Below are 15417 nucleotides of genomic sequence, written 5' to 3' on the forward strand. Positions count from 1 at the left end.
CCGGTTCGAATTGCCCTTTGTTCCGGAACGCGTGGCCCAGTCGCATAGGAGCCGGCTGTCCGGATTACATACATAGATTGCCTAGTTCAACTCGATGCGGTCATCAAGGCGCTTATGACGAAGGTAGCCTTTGGACCCAGGCCAGACAAACCCTGGGAAATCCCTACTCTGGGCCCTAAGTAGAGCGCCCCCTGCTGGAGAAATACGGAAGATTTAAAGCATGGAAATAGCAGTGCCTTCTGAACGGGTCAGTATCGGGGCGTGCTCTTACATTGTCAGACTGGGAAGGGGACACTGTTCGAAGCTGGAACAGCCAGGGCTTTAAGTGGGATGAAAAAACTGGGGGGGGGGGGGGGATGGTCACTGAAAGGGGCGTGGTCAGTGTACTTAAGGTCGTGGCTTAAAAACGTCATTGGATTCAGATATATAACAAAACAAATAACATTACACCTACAGCAAGCCAGGACTATTGGCATAGTCAGTGATTGTTAGTTGCATAAGATACTTAGGCAACAACTATGGTTCGTTGTATATTATATTGTGAATGCTTCCATTCTGAAATGATGAGACGGAAATAACTATAACTAGTCTCTTTGAAGTTGCCTCAAATGCAGTGAAGGGTGGTACTGCTGCAGAGACAGAGTTAAGATTTGTTTTACACTCTTTTGGTGAGGGCAAAACGGAGAGCCTGATAGGGGCCCTGCTCAGCACCTGCTTTTTAGAACTGCCCGTGCTGAGCACCGGTAGGAACCGGCCCACTTAAGGCCTTCTTTCTCTCTTAGCCTCCTGCACCCTGCTTGTGGATCACGCCAGGTGGCACATGTGGGATCTGGAATCTATGTGGGCTCAGGACCAAGGGAACCTTTCCGATTCCATCCAGGTGTAGGAGGAGATTGCAAAAAACCTGCAGAGGTGGCTGCTCGACCGCAATTGGACTGGCTTCTCTCTACACCACCCAGTAGTAATGAATGTGAAGGATGCATTGTTGCTGGGTTGGAAAGGTAATCTGGGAATGGTGAACTCTGGTCTCCATAATGGGACACATTTTGTAATAATGATTCAACTATTTTTTCATCTTTAAACTTAGTAACACTGTCTGGGTATTGATTGCACCTCGCTAGTACCCAATTAGCACCCAAATATATCAAAAAGCAACAGAAAGGTGACCAGTCCATTTTGCTGAAGGGCCTTTTACTGGGCATCAACATGTGTTGCAACAATTTAGTAACTTTTGAATCATTTGAGCGAGAAACACATTTTTTTGGGTAAAATCTGCAGATGATAGATTATGTGGCGAAATGCTGCAAATTTATAATTATGCAAAAATCGCAGCAGCCGCTCATTCGCCTAATACCAGTGATCCTGGGTAATAGTTACAAGTTCTTACAGACAACATGACTGCCATGTGGTATTGCATTAAACAGGGCAGCTTGTGGTTGTGGGTCCTGTTCGAGGAGGTTCTGCGCCTCTGGAAATGGCTGAATGCTCAGGGCAACTCCCTGATCACCCAACACCTGTGAGTGCCAAGGCAGACAAACTCGGCCATCGTTGCCTAGCGCATCTACTGTCCAATGTGGAACAAGTCATTTTCCAGCAATAGGGAGAACCCTTCTTTTCACTACCACGATGAACTTTCAGTGTCCAAGCTTTTGCACATTGGAGTTCCCATGGTAGTTCTTACTCAGAGACGCGTTTTGTTAGATTGGAACTGAGACTCCTTTGCTCCTTCCCGTCTCTGTCTCTCTTCCCTGGGTTCTGAAGTAAATGGGCCCAAGTCACCCTAGTGGCTTCAGACTGGGCTATGAGCAAATGTCTTCTGATCAGCTGAACCTTCAGAAGAACCTCCTGTTGAGTAGAAGCTTGGTCCTGCACCTTGCAAAAACCTATACCTCCATGGTTGGAGATTGAACGGCGAGAGTTGATAGCTTTTGATCTTCCTCCCAAAGCAGTAGGTGTAATTTTGGCTGCCTGGCATCCCTCCACTAAAACAATTTATGCTTTGAGAAGTTTTTTTTCCATGTTCCTCACAAAATTTCCAACCTCTACAGGCACAGTTGTGTGACATAACTGTTGTTTTGTCTTTCTCTGTTCCAGCCAGGCCTTGCTGTGGCAAGAGTTAAATGTTATTTATTGGTCCTTTCAGCCTTCCTTTGTGCCATCTATATTTAAATTGTCTGTTGTGAAACACTTTTTAAAAGGACTGACGCATTCGTGTCTGCCAACATTATTTGTGATGCCCCAGTGGGACCTTTCATTTGGTCGTCACTTTCCTCATGTGGGCCTTGTTTGAACCAGTGCTTTTAGGCTGAAGACCACATTTCTCATAGCAATAAAGTCTGCTCGTAATATGAGTGAATTTCAAGCAGTCTTTCCAGCAGCCATTTATATACCACTTTTGTCCTAGGCAAACTGGTATTCAGGAAAAAAGATGCATTTCTCCCGATGGTTGTCGCATCTTACCTCACAGGGCAGTCTATCACATGCCAGCTTTCTTTACTCTGGTTCACCCATCCAAGGAGGAAAAAAGGCATCCTCGACAATAACCCTAAGCTTCTTCATTGATGGCACCAAAGATCATCTGGTGGACAAATAGCTTTTTCTGGGCTTCTCTACAGAGAAGAAGGGAGAAGCTATGCAGGAGCAGACGGTCTCCAGTTGGATTGTTTTGAACATTAAAACCTGTTACGGATTGGCCAAGAAACTGCCTCCAGAATGCCTGCATGCTCTTTCCACCATAGCAAAGGCTGCTTCCACTGTGCTGGTATACGGTGTGTCAGTCATGTACTTCTGCCAGGCTACTAAGTGGGTGTCAGTTCACATGTTTATGAAGCACTGCTGCCTGGATGACCTGACCTGGTAGACAGGGTACTTTGCCTGCTCTGTCCTGCATGATTTTCTGGTGTCAGTCATTCCACCGTCCTCCACCTGGGGCTTTGGTATATCTATTCACAAGGTGAGGCATCTGTGGTTAGAAGTATCTATCAGAAGAACAACTTGCCTTTCTGTAATGATGTTTTTGGTGTTTACTCTAACTGCAAACTTTTCACCGACCCATCTCTCCGTTCTGGGGAATGGACTCATCTGGTCCATATGGATAAGAGCCTAATCTAGAAATCTGCTCACAGGCACAATCTGATTCCTAAGGGCTTGGTGCTTGCTAGTGCGCAGACAGATGTCAGAAAGAAGCTGACGTGGGGAAGTGGAGGTTTTATAGGAGCCCAACATCGGTTCTGAGGTGGCATGGACCTGACACAGAGCCACATGATGCCACCTACAAATACTTGACAGAATTACTGGGAAAACTCTGGGTCCAGACTGGAGCCTGGGAATATTCACATGGTCAGGAATATGTGGTTAGAGTGTTTGTCAGAAAGAGCATTACCAAAAGAAAGTCGCTTTTTCCTCAGCCCTTTTTAGGTCTCGGCTAGCGTTGGCTGCACTTGCGCAGTCTCGCTGGCGAGATTTATTATTTCTAGTATGGAGCTTAAACCCTCCAGCTCTTCTACATTGGCTGGCTTCCTAAACGGCGGCCAGCCATTGGAGAAGAGGTTTGTCTGTCAATTTAAGCCCTGTCCGTTTCGGATTGAGGGGCGTGTTTTTTTTCTCTTCTTTCTCTCCTCTTCCCATTGGCTGGAATATAAACAACAAGTCAAAACACGCCCGTTGTTTACATTACAGCCAATGGAAAGAGGAGAGAAAGAAAAACACGCCCCTCAGTCTGAAAATGACGGGGCATTTCGCAGATCCATTTCTGCTGGACCTCGGAGAAACATGGTGGTGTTAATGGCGTGGTCGGCGGTTAACGTGTGAAAACAGTGTCGCGCTCGTTGACAGTCGGCAATGGCGTCCTGGTGGGCATCTTGTGCTGCGGGTCCAGGGCTCCCCGGCCTCTAGCCCCGCCGGGCGGGCATTCTGTGCCCCCGGGCTGCCCTGGCAGCTCCCTCAGCGTATACCACCCTCTCTCAGGCCGGGCGGCGCATCCCCGATGGCTTGTGCTCTCAAGCCCAGCCTCGGCCCTCCTCAGGACTAGCGGCGCCTCCGTGGCCCTGGCACCCGCTGCATCCCGGCCTCCGAGCGCAGTCCCCGGCAGGGGGTAGAGCCGCGGCCTGTCCGACGGAGCAGATCCCGGCAAGCCTCACATAGCCGTGGCAGGCCGGCTGCGGCGGGCAGGGGCAGGCGGCTCTCCCTCCCCTCGCCCAGCCGGCGGCGGCTCCCTCCTCCTCTCCTCCCTCCTCGGTGTCCGTCCTGCTGCCCTCCTCAGCTCACTTCAGGAAGAGGAGCATCTACTTCCTGCCTGCTACACCTCCGTGACTGAAATCCCGGGCTCCGGGCCCCTTTTCCCCAGCCCACTCTCGCGCTCGGAGGCCGGGAGCGGCGGCCCACTAGCGGCAGGGGGCTCCTGCAGGGAGCGGGCCCTATGGCGTCACAATGGGGCTCCGGGGGCCACGGGACCGCATTCTGGAACGGACCGAAGTAGCACAGGGCTCCGCCGGCCGAGCGTGGGGGTTGGAAACAATGCCAGGGAGCCCCGGCCAGGGCGGCCCTCGCCGCGCGCCTGCACCCTCAGCTGTGGCACCCACGGCTCTGGCACCCATGGCTCGGGGGCAGCCGGGGTGCTGGAAATATTTAGCATTTTTGTCAGTGCGTCTTAAATCTGTCTTTCGATTTTGTGGATGAGCCCAGTTGTATCTTCTGTTGACTGGATGTCGAGGACTGGACGGCCCATATCACATTCGATCAAGCACGCCCCGCCGCCTCCCTGACACACACAGACGGACAGACACCACCCCTCAGGTCTAAATTCCGGAGCTATGGGAGGCTACCGGCATTACGAGCTCTCTGGCGTCATGTACAAGCATTTGTCCCTCCCCCTGCCGCCCCGCTGGAGCCCCCTCTCCTGGGAGTCCCAGAGCACTGTCTGCACCCCCTGCCCGGCTGGCCGGGGACACATGGGTGGAGCAGCCGGGAGCCGGGATGGGACCGAGGAGGGACCCGCAGAAACAGCCTAGGAGGGCGCGGAGACCCTCACTAGCCTCTACTTCGCTCGGTCTCTCCCGCATGTACCCACTCTTTCCTCAACTCCTTGTGTTCTGTTTCTGTCACCTTTCCTCTTCAGTTTCTTCTTCTCTCTTTTTGATTCCGTTCCCTTGTACCACCGAAACCCCCACTCTTTCCAAACACCTCTCCCCCGCCCCTCTTCTCTCTTCCCGATCTCGCTCCTCTTATTTTCTCCGTGTCTTTTGCTTCATATATGCCCTTCACTCTCCACTAGGTTCCTTGAGTTCTCGCGCTCACTTTCAGCCCCACCGCCTTCACTTCCCCAAACTCGCCCCATCCTCTCTCTCGTAGGCCTCAGCCCGTCTCCCTTTTCTTTCTCTCGATTACTACCAGTGCCCCCCCATCCTGTATGTTCTCTGCATCTATCACTCTCCAGGTTATGCCATATTTTTGGTGCCCAGATCTCACTCTGCCCTCCCTCTCCCTGTCTGGCTCTAATTTCACCCCTTCCCGTTCCAGCCGGCTCTCTAAGGTAGCAAACATTTCTGGAGTGTCTCGAAGAGGTGCAGGTTTGTGAAATTATCGTATGGGCCCTTTTCATTCAGTCAACTGAACTTTTGTATGGCTATATTTTTGGGCTCTTAAGTGTAGGTTGTAATTAAAAGGTAAAGTTTTTTCATCACTGCTGTGATTAGACACTGCGGGGGAGGGGACTGGCAGTAAAGCAAGGCGGAGCAGGCTGACACCGGGCAGCAAGAGATCCGGGGAGGGGGCAAGGATGGAGACAGGGCAGGGTAGAAACAGGGGGGTAGGGGACACGGGCGGAGAGTCGTGTGTGTGTGTGAGAGACAGTGTGTGTGTGTGAGAGACAGTGTGTGTGTGTGTGAGAGACAGTGTGTGTGTGTGAGAGACAGTGTGTGTGTGAGAGACAGTGTGTGTGTGAGAGACAGTGTTTGTGTGAGAGACAGTGTGTGTGTGTGAGAGACAGTGTTTGTGTGAGAGACAGTGTGTGTGTGTGAGAGACAGTGTGTGTGTGAGAGACAGTGTGTGTGTGAGAGACAGTGTGTGTGTGAGAGACAATGTGTGTGTGAGAGACAATGTGTGTGTGAGAGACAATGTGTGTGTGAGAGACTGTGTGTGAGAGACAGTGTGTGTGAGAGAGACAGTGTGTGTGAGAGACAGTGTGTGTGAGAGACAGTGTGTGTGAGAGACAGTGTGTGTGAGAGACAGTGTGTGTGAGAGACAGTGTGTGTGAGAGACAGTGTGTGTGAGAGGCAGTGTGTGAGAGACAGTGTGAGAGACAGTGTGTGTATGTGTGAGAGACAGTGTGTGTGAGAGACAGTGTGTGTGAGAGACAGTGTGTGTGAGAGACAGTGTGTGTGAGAGACAGTGTGTGTGAGAGACAGTGTGTGTGTGAGAGACAGTGTGTGTGAGAGACAGTGTGTGTGTGAGAGATAGTGTGTGTGAGAGACAGTGTGTGTGTGTGAGAGACTGTGTGTGAGAGACTGTGTGTGTGTGTGTGTGAGAGACTGTGTGTGTGTGTGAGAGACTGTGTGTGTGTGTGAGAGACTGTGTGAGACAGTGTGAGTGTGTGAGTCAGTGTGAGTGTGTGAGTCAGTGTGAGTGTGTGTGAGAGACATTGGGAGTGTGTGTGAGAGACTGTGTGTGTGTGAGAGACTGTGTGTGAGAGACTGTGTGTGTGAGAGAGACTGTGTGTGTGAGAGACTGTGTGTGAGAGACTGTGTGTGTGTGTGTGTGAGAGAGACTGCGTGAGTCAGTGTGAGTGTGTGAGACAGTGTGAGTGTGTGTGAGAGACAGTGTGTGTGAGAGACTGGGTGAGAGACAGTGTGAGTGTGTGTGAGACATTGTGAGTGTGTGTGAGAGACTGTGTGTGTGAGAGACTGTGTGTGTGAGAGACTGTGTGTGTGTGAGAGACTGTGTGTGTGTGAGAGACTGTGTGTGTGTGAGAGACTGTGTGTGTGAGAGACTGTGTGTGTGAGAGACTGTGTTTGTGTGTGAGACAGTGTGAGAGACAGTGTGTGTGTGTGTGAGAGAGACAGTGTGAGAGACGGTGTGAGTGTGTGTGAGAGATTGTGTGAGAGACAGTGTGTGTGTGAGAGACTGTGTGGGTGTGTGAGAGACTGTGTGTGGGTGAGAGACTGTGTGTGTGAGAGACTGTGTGAGAGACAGTGTGTATGTGAGAGACAGTGTGTGTGTGAGAGACTGAGTGTGTGTGAGAGACTGAGTGTGTGTGAGAGACTGAGTGTGTGTGTGGGTGAGACACTGTGTGTGAGAGACACTGTGTGAGAGAGACACTTTGTGTGAGAGACACTTTGTGTGAGAGACACTGTGTGTGAGAGACTGTGTGTGTGAGAGACTGTGTGTGGCTCTGTGTGTGCGTGTTGGGCTCTGTGTGTGCGTGTTGGGCTCTGTGTGTGTGTGTTGGGCTCTGTGTGTGTGTGTTGGGCTCTGTGTGTGTGTGGGGCTCTGTGTGTTTGTGCGTTGGGCTCTGTGTCTGTGTGTGGGGCTCTGTGTCTGTGTGAGTGTCTTGACAATACCATTTATGTTTTTTTTTAAACGAAAAATGAAAAAAATGCCATTTAACAAAGACGAGACCATTGCATTGCATTGTAAATGCTTGTTATTGTGGGCATGCAATCTAGCTTTGCTTTTTTCCTCGTATCTCTGATTCAGAGACAAAGCTTCTATTAAGGGCAACTGTACAGGATGTTTGAGAAGTGGGTGACTGATTGTGAGCTTTCCTATTCCACAGCTGTCACCCACGCTTTGCCCTTTTATTCAATGTTTTCTCCTGAATACCTTTAGAGTTGTTTATTTTGTTGTAAATGTTATTCACATCGTTGGTAAGTCAGACTCCACGAGGCTCTCTTGCAGAGATTGAAGGCAGTGTGAAAGGATGGCTCCTTGGGGCATTCTGTAGGTATCGGTCGGTTATCATCTTTGCCATAATACAGAGTGGCCAGGCACTTTGAGTATTTGTCTGTCATCACAAAATGTTACGTTGTTGGGAATCCTTTGAGTGCAAAGTATGCTCATTGACGATAGAGCCAATAAAATATGATGGTCACCATAAGGCAAACATCTTCTCTATTGTCAAAGAAGTTGCATCAAAGACAGCTTCATATATGAAGCACAGCGCTAAGGATTTTCACTGCAGTGTGTGATCAAATGTATTTAAAGATGCAAACCAGGCGTCATTTCGAGACTTCTTTCATTTTGAGAGTGTCGGATACAAATTGAATGTGTCATGGGAGCTTGTTACTAGAAAGGACAAGAGGTTGTGTTACATGAATTCTGGTTTTATTGTGTAAACAAAAAAAAACTAAAAAATATATTCACACACTATAGCCTCCAAAAGTTTATGTAATGAGAGAGAATAGCCCTCACTAAGTGGAAACATTTAAAAATTGAACATTTTGTAAAATTGTCAATAGCATGTCATAAAACAAAGGCAAATAATTTGATCTGGTTTCGAAAAGTCCTGTTATATGGAAAGCAGCATTTAGAATTCAGTGTTTAATTACTTTTGTTATACTTTAGTAAGATTTTTAAACTTTAACTCCTTTACTTCTTAAGAAATCTTCTACACTATTATGCATATGTTGTGTCACTCATTAATTGTCCCTTCTACGCTTTTCATAGTGGTCTAGTGATAAAAGATTTTCTTCAAACAATACAAACTTATAGGGCCAATATTGCGTATGAATCTGTGTTTCGTTTGTTTCCTGTAAAAAAAATAATATTTTTTTGGCTTCTTCAAACAGGTGAACCAAGTGATAAAAACAAGAAGATACATTCACTGGAAAACAAGCCAAGCAAGTCTTCTCTGGCAAATTAAGTAATGATGTATGAAGAAATACATTCTTGATGGGCATCAGTGGTAAAAGTAATCAGGAATTAAGGACAAAGGCAAAAGCCGTAAGAGAAACTAATTTTTAGTGAGATGGTTCTAATTCAAATATTATGAGCCTTAGTGGTAAAGAAACTATATAATTGAGTTTCAGAGTATAAAGAAGACCAGAAGATGGTTTATGTTGGAGATAACCTAAAGGAAAATAGTTGATAAGAAAACCTTTGGTTAAATGATTTATGGGTGAGCTGTTTTAACTGTGTAGCGAACGTGACTTAAGCAAGAAAACAGTTACTGAAGAACAGATATGGACATGGTACTTTATAAGTGCACTGGATGTGGGAAGGGTTTCAGTAAGACAAGTGGTTGTTTTTTCCCCATGACACAACACCTACAGGTGGGAAACATAATGAGTGCAGAGGATGTGTAAAAAGATTGTCACACGTTTTCACTTCTAACTTGGAAAAAAAAAGAATTTGAGCGCGGACCCCTATCAGTGTACTAAATGTGGGGAAAGCTTCATTCATAAAGGATACCTTAATATCAGCAGAAGAACGCATACTGGTGAAAACCCTTATCAATGTGCTAAAGGTGGAAAACGTTTTTTTAACATGTCCTCATTTAATAGACATGAATCTTCACACTTAAATGCAGGTGAAGATCCTTATCAGTGCCCAGAATGTGGGAAAAACCTTAGTGGAAAACAACTTCTAATTGAGCATGAAAGAACACATGCAGGTGATAAAGCACATCGGTGCACAGAATATCGGAAATCTTTCAGTCATAACGGATCTCTTACTCTCCGTGATAGAATGCATACTGGTGAGAAAGCTCATCAGTGCATTGAATGTGGATTAAGCTTCAGTCGGAAAGGATCTCTTTTCAGCCATGAAAGAACGCATACAGGTGAGAAACCTTATCAGTGCACTGAATGTGGATTAAGCTTCAGTCACAAAGGATCTCTTACTCGCCATGAAAGAACGCATACGGGTGAGAAACCTCACCAATGCACTGAATGTGGATTAAGCTTCAGTGTTAGAGCATCTCTTACTTCCCATGAAAGAACACATACGGGTGAGAAACGTTATCACTGCACAGAATGTAGAAAAAGCTTCAGTCGGAAAGGGTATCTTACGATCCATGAAAGAATCCATACGGGTGAGAAACCCTATCACTGCCTTGAATGTGGGAAAACTTTCATACGGAAACAATCTCTTACTGATCATGAAAGAACACATACCGGTGAGAAACCTCATCAGTGCCCTACATGTGGGAAATGTTTCAGTTGGAAAAAAGGCCTTCTCTACCACAAAAGAACCCATACAGGTGAAAGACCGTATCAGTGTACTGAATGTGGGAAACGTTTCACTGCTAAAGGCTATCTTTCTAGCCATGTCAGAACACATACAGGAGAGAAACCATATCCATGCACTGAATGTGGGAAACGGTTCAATATGAAAGGCTCCCTTCTTATTCACGAGAGAACACATACTGGGGAGAAACCATACTATTGCACCAAATGTGGTAAGAGCTTCAGGCATTGGTTATCCCTTGCAAGCCATAAAATGAGTCATACAGGTGAGAAACCTAACTCATGCAGTGAATGTGGTAAATGTTTCAGTAAGAGAGATGAACTTCGTGTTCATGAGCGGACACATACAGGTGAAAAACCTTTTGACTGCATTGAATGTGAGAAAAGCTTTGTTAGCAAGGCCTCTCTTAAATTACACGTAAGAACACATACTGGCGAGAAACCTTATCTTTGCTGTATATGTGGCAAGGGATTTAGTCATGTGTCCTCGCGCAAACTGCATGAAAAAACACATACTGGTGAGAGACCTTATCAGTGCACTGAATGCAAGATGAGCTTCATTAGAAAGGTACAGCTTAGTATTCATGAGAAGACACATACTGGTGAGAAACCTTATGATTGCCATGACTGTGGAAAAAGCTTCAGTTGCAAGACCTATTTTCTTACTCATAAGAAGACTCATGCAGGTGTAAAACCTTTTGATTGCACTGAGTGTAGGAGAAGCTTCAGTCGTGGAGCGTATGTGACTCACATGAGAATGCATGCTGGTGAGAAACCTTACCAATGTACTAAATGTGGGAAAAACTTTTTTGTGAAGTCCTCACTTAACAGGCATGAAAGAACACACGTTGGTGAGAGGTCATCCATGTACTGAATGTGTGTTGAGAGTCATTTAGACGAGATATCCTAATATTCATGAGAAGGCATATTGGGGAGAATCCTTATGATTATAGAAAAAGCTTCATTCACATGACTTATCTTTTTATCCATTAGAGGACTCTCACAGGTGAGAACTTGTGTGATTTATACATGTGAAAACACATAATGGAGAGGAGCTTTATTAAACTCCTGAATGTGAAAAAAATGTTTTGAGAAATTGTCCTTTTCTGGCCATGGAAAAGCCACTTTTCAGTTAAAAGAAAGCCTCTTCAATGCACAAAATATGGGAAGAGCTTCAGTGAGAAGGGCAACCTTATGCTTTACGAAATAATGGACAAGAACTGTCGGAGAAAAAAGTATGGTAAAAAAAGTATGCTAAAAGCTTCAGTCAGAATCTTTACCTATTTATCTACAAGGAGGTAAAAGCATAAGAGCACTAAATGCAGGAAGCCGCTGCTGAAAGAACACCTTATTGTGCACTAAAGTACATCAAAAGGTGTACATTTACAATAGGTGTAGTACAAAAATAACAAGCCTAATTATCCTTCCATCATCAAACTGGCACAAAATGGTTGGTGTTAAGGACCATTTCTCAAAGTCAATGTTTACCACAAACCACTGTCAAGCACACTCAACTCCTCCGTTGCTTTCAGGCTTGGATATATTTTGTTTGCTAATGTGACATATGGGAGAAAAAGTGAAAATAATTCATGAATATGATGTAGAAAAAAAAGTTCTCTGCACTCTTCATTTCTATGAAATGTATGCACCACTTTTTATTTTTTTTAAAACTACCAAGTTCAGGGATGCATCCCAAGTGGTACAATTAAAAAAAACACTGAGCAAGAAACTGAACACTGTTGCATATCAATTCTTACAATATAAGAAACAAATACATAGATGCAAACTGTAATTTGTCACTGATAAAATGTGCATTGTACTGTGCTCCAGTAGAAGGATAATATGTCTTATTTATAGTACAGATTTGTATCACTAGGCACCTTCCCAATAGTTAATCCCCACTCTGAAATGCTATGATTCATAACATGGATATAACAGCAGAACAAGTGTTCAAGAGGTTAGTTTATCATTTTGCATGATCAGATTATTTAACTTAACCCCCAATCAAGTATGTCTGTACCCACCTTAGGGTCTCTCTTGACAGTTATAAGGACATTTACTCAGTTGTGGACTATTCCTGCACATGTCAATTCTATATATCTACTCTGAGTGTTCGCTCTGTAACCAATGTGTTACTGTTTGGGGCTTGGCCAACATCGCCTCTTATCAATAACATCGGCAAACATCAATTTCTTCTATTTATTTGTTGCATTGAGAGTATTTTCACCAGGTCTCTCCCTTGGCCACTTCTCTCGTAGTCTCAGGGTGCCAGGCGGGAGAGTGTTATCTAGGTTCTCTCTCTCCCCCGCTTACTCTCACGCTGTCTCTTGGTACAGAGCGGTGAATGTTTCCCCAGGTCTCCCTCTCTCGTCCATGTCTCTTAGTCCTGAGCGGGAGAGTGTTTCTAGAGGTGTTGTTCTCTTGATGTCGGCCGCTCCGTTTCTTCCCTGGCCGCTCTGCTCCCCGTTTCTCCCCTGGCCGCTCTGCTCCCCGTTTCTCCAAGTAGTGGGACTGTGCAGCGACTTGAAGACCGTGGGAGCGCAAACAGAAGAAGCCGCAGTTGTGGAAGCACCGGCCGCTGCAGCTTCCTGAGGCTCTGGAGTCCGGAGCACAAAACGCAGTAGCTAGTTCCTTAGAGCCTATGATGCCTAGAGGGCACAGGTAACCTTTAATGTCTGGTGAACACAGGCCTTTTTAGCACCTTGAAGCTTTCGCTAAGCAGGGAGCTCAGGCCACTGTGTTCCTTGAAGCTGCTTTAAGCAAGGAGCACAAACCTTGGACAGCTCATTGAAACCCTTGCTGACCATAAAATATACACCGCTGCAGCACAGGCCCCTTAACCCTTGCGCCAGCCCGGGAGCACAAGCCGCTGCAGGCTCCTTGAAGCTCTTGCTTCCTGGAGAGCGCAAACCACGCAGCTTCTTAAAACCCATGCTGCAGAAAGAGCATAGGCTGCTGTGGCTCTTTGAAGAGGCTGTGCAGCTCGCTCATGCAGACTTCAGGTCCCAGGCTACACAGCTTCTTGAAGGCCGCGCACCTGCGTGAAGTCACGCAGAGAACATAGGCAGCTGCAACTAATTGAAACGATTGCTGCCAAGAAATCACCCTCCGTGGCCAGGCAGCACAGGCCAGTGAAGCCCTTGCTGCCAGGAGAGCACCAAACATTTGCAATGCATTAGGTCTCGCATTTGCAAGAGTTTGAGCTATTGGCATTGCAAATGACAATGCCTTTTATTTATGTGTTTTGAAAACCTGCGAGTAGTGCATAAATACGCACTTAAACACATAAATAAAAGGTATTGACATTTACAGTGCCATCAGCTTAAACTCTCTCAAATGCGAGACCTGTTGCATATGCTTGATGTTATTTTGGCATAATGCAGTCGCCTAAAGCATGCATGTCCTAGAATACGACTCTTTTCTGGGGATCCTGATCTTGAATAAAGAAGTACATAATAACATGTTTCAATATGGTTTACTTTGCAACACAGGGGCTGCAATAAGAGGTTCGTTTTTGCAACTTTCAACCAAAAGCATAAGAGTTATTCAGTATCTATTGTTTTGTGTGGTTTGCGAGTGGGTGTGTACATGTTCTTGTCCCACAGTAGAAGACAAATGAAGTGTCCACGTCGTTGCCGGTCTGTACATTCTTCATCTCAGTGTCTATGTAATCAGTTTCAAGAAAATCCCTATCCCTGTAAGCATGATACTTTGTCTAAGTACTTACTGCCCTGGTGTTTGTGGATTCCATGTCTTAGTGCAACATCACATCTACTAGCATACCTGTCCCCATCTCTGTCCCCCTGTGTAAAATGACCAAGATGTTTTGTCTTTGGAACACCACGTCATTGATCTAAGTAAATCCATGTTGGCACTCCTTTGCTCCATTACCTGCGTCTCCATCTCAAAGGCAGTTACCCACAATCCTAAATAAAGTACATGCCCTCCCCGTCACAGTGTACAAGTGCACTATCCTAAACTCTTCCCAATCGTAGTGTAAGAGTGACTGATATTTAGAAGGTATATTTATGAAGTAGAATGGGAGGCTGCCTGTGTCAGGAGACTGATTAAAGGGCACTGTTTATTTTAAGGGGAGTACGGATACCTGAATGCATGTAGACAACCAAAAAAGGTGTTTACCAGGTTTGCATCAGGAGGATGCTGCCACTTAGATGATCGCGCAGTGCGTCGAGGTACCGGCTGGAGATGAGCCAGCAATCTAGACCGCAAGTGGTACAGGAAGTAACTTACCTGACAAATGAGGCGATATCGGCACCACTGAGGAAAATGCAGACATTTGAAGAACAATCCCTTCATTCCAATGAACCTGCATCAGAACCTTAGGGAACAAGGTGGGAGGGAATAGGTCCGTGCGACCACAGTGTCCTGATGGAATACAGTGAATGGTTCTGAAATGCAAAGGCCTTGCAGTTTGCTTATGCATCCATTTGGCATACCAGAAACTTAAGAAAGAAGGCTTCTCGGAAAGCAGCTTCTGAAGAGGAGTGTGTAAGAGGAAAAAAAACATTGTAAGACTACTCTTGGCTAGAGGCAAGTTTACAAAGTCAAACATGAGAAAACTAAGAAAGGTAAAGATTTATTTTACAAACATGGAAGGGATGGAAGTACCATCCATGGCATGTTCATATGTGGCACAAACCTTTGAAGAAGCTATTTGTCAAGCAGTTTCCAATACCGTCACTAGGTGGCAGGATACACGAAGAATGGCACAGCCAGGGCAAGGAACCAACGAGAATTTTAATGAATAGTGCAATATCAGAACTACAGGCATAGCCGTGATCTTCCTGCCACTAGTTCTGCAGTACTCCAGGACAAGTAACTGAGTTTTTTCGCAGATAACAATTAGTGCTACTAATAGTCTACATTTTTTAGCAGTATTGATTTTACGTCTGTTCTTCTGATACACTAGCATGATCCTGGTTCTAAAACAGGGTTTCCTTGCCCAGAGCCCCGCTCTCTCTACAGCACACAAATGGCCCTCAAGACAATGTGCACAAACTAAACTGATTGAACATGCCCCATGTTAAGCTCCTGGTAACACGCCTCCTACCCAATGCTTCAAGTTCCAGAGACCACTGCAATTTGATGTTTAAATGAGTTGAAATCTTCCGACCTTTAATTTCCTTAGTAGTTATTTACTTTTAAAGGCAATTAGTGTGTGGCACAGATGTTAGGAGGTTCGCTTCTTTCATAAAATGCATCTAATGATGTACAG

General features: G+C 45.9%; 1 protein-coding gene across 2 annotated transcripts in view; it reads left to right on the forward strand.

Annotated features, from left to right (window-relative positions):
• Positions 1–38: 38 nt before the first annotated feature.
• The window catches only part of LOC147703509 (uncharacterized), a 70392-nt gene continuing 55013 nt past the window's right edge, over positions 39–15417 (forward strand). The window contains exons 1-2 of one of the 2 annotated variants that reach the window (XM_086931877.1): positions 39–247; positions 8784–11915. In XM_086931877.1, coding sequence (XP_086788003.1) covers positions 9481–11055 — 1575 coding nt within the window. In that variant the 5' untranslated portion in view covers positions 39–247; positions 8784–9480 and the 3' untranslated portion in view covers positions 11056–11915. Of the gene's footprint in view, positions 248–8783; positions 11916–15417 lie in introns of those variants that run through there. The other variant, XR_015297580.1, reaches the window with a different exon arrangement.

The sequence above is a fragment of the Lissotriton vulgaris genome, chromosome 7, assembly GCF_964263255.1.
Source record: "Lissotriton vulgaris chromosome 7, aLisVul1.2, whole genome shotgun sequence".
Lineage (NCBI taxonomy): Eukaryota > Metazoa > Chordata > Amphibia > Caudata > Salamandridae > Lissotriton > Lissotriton vulgaris.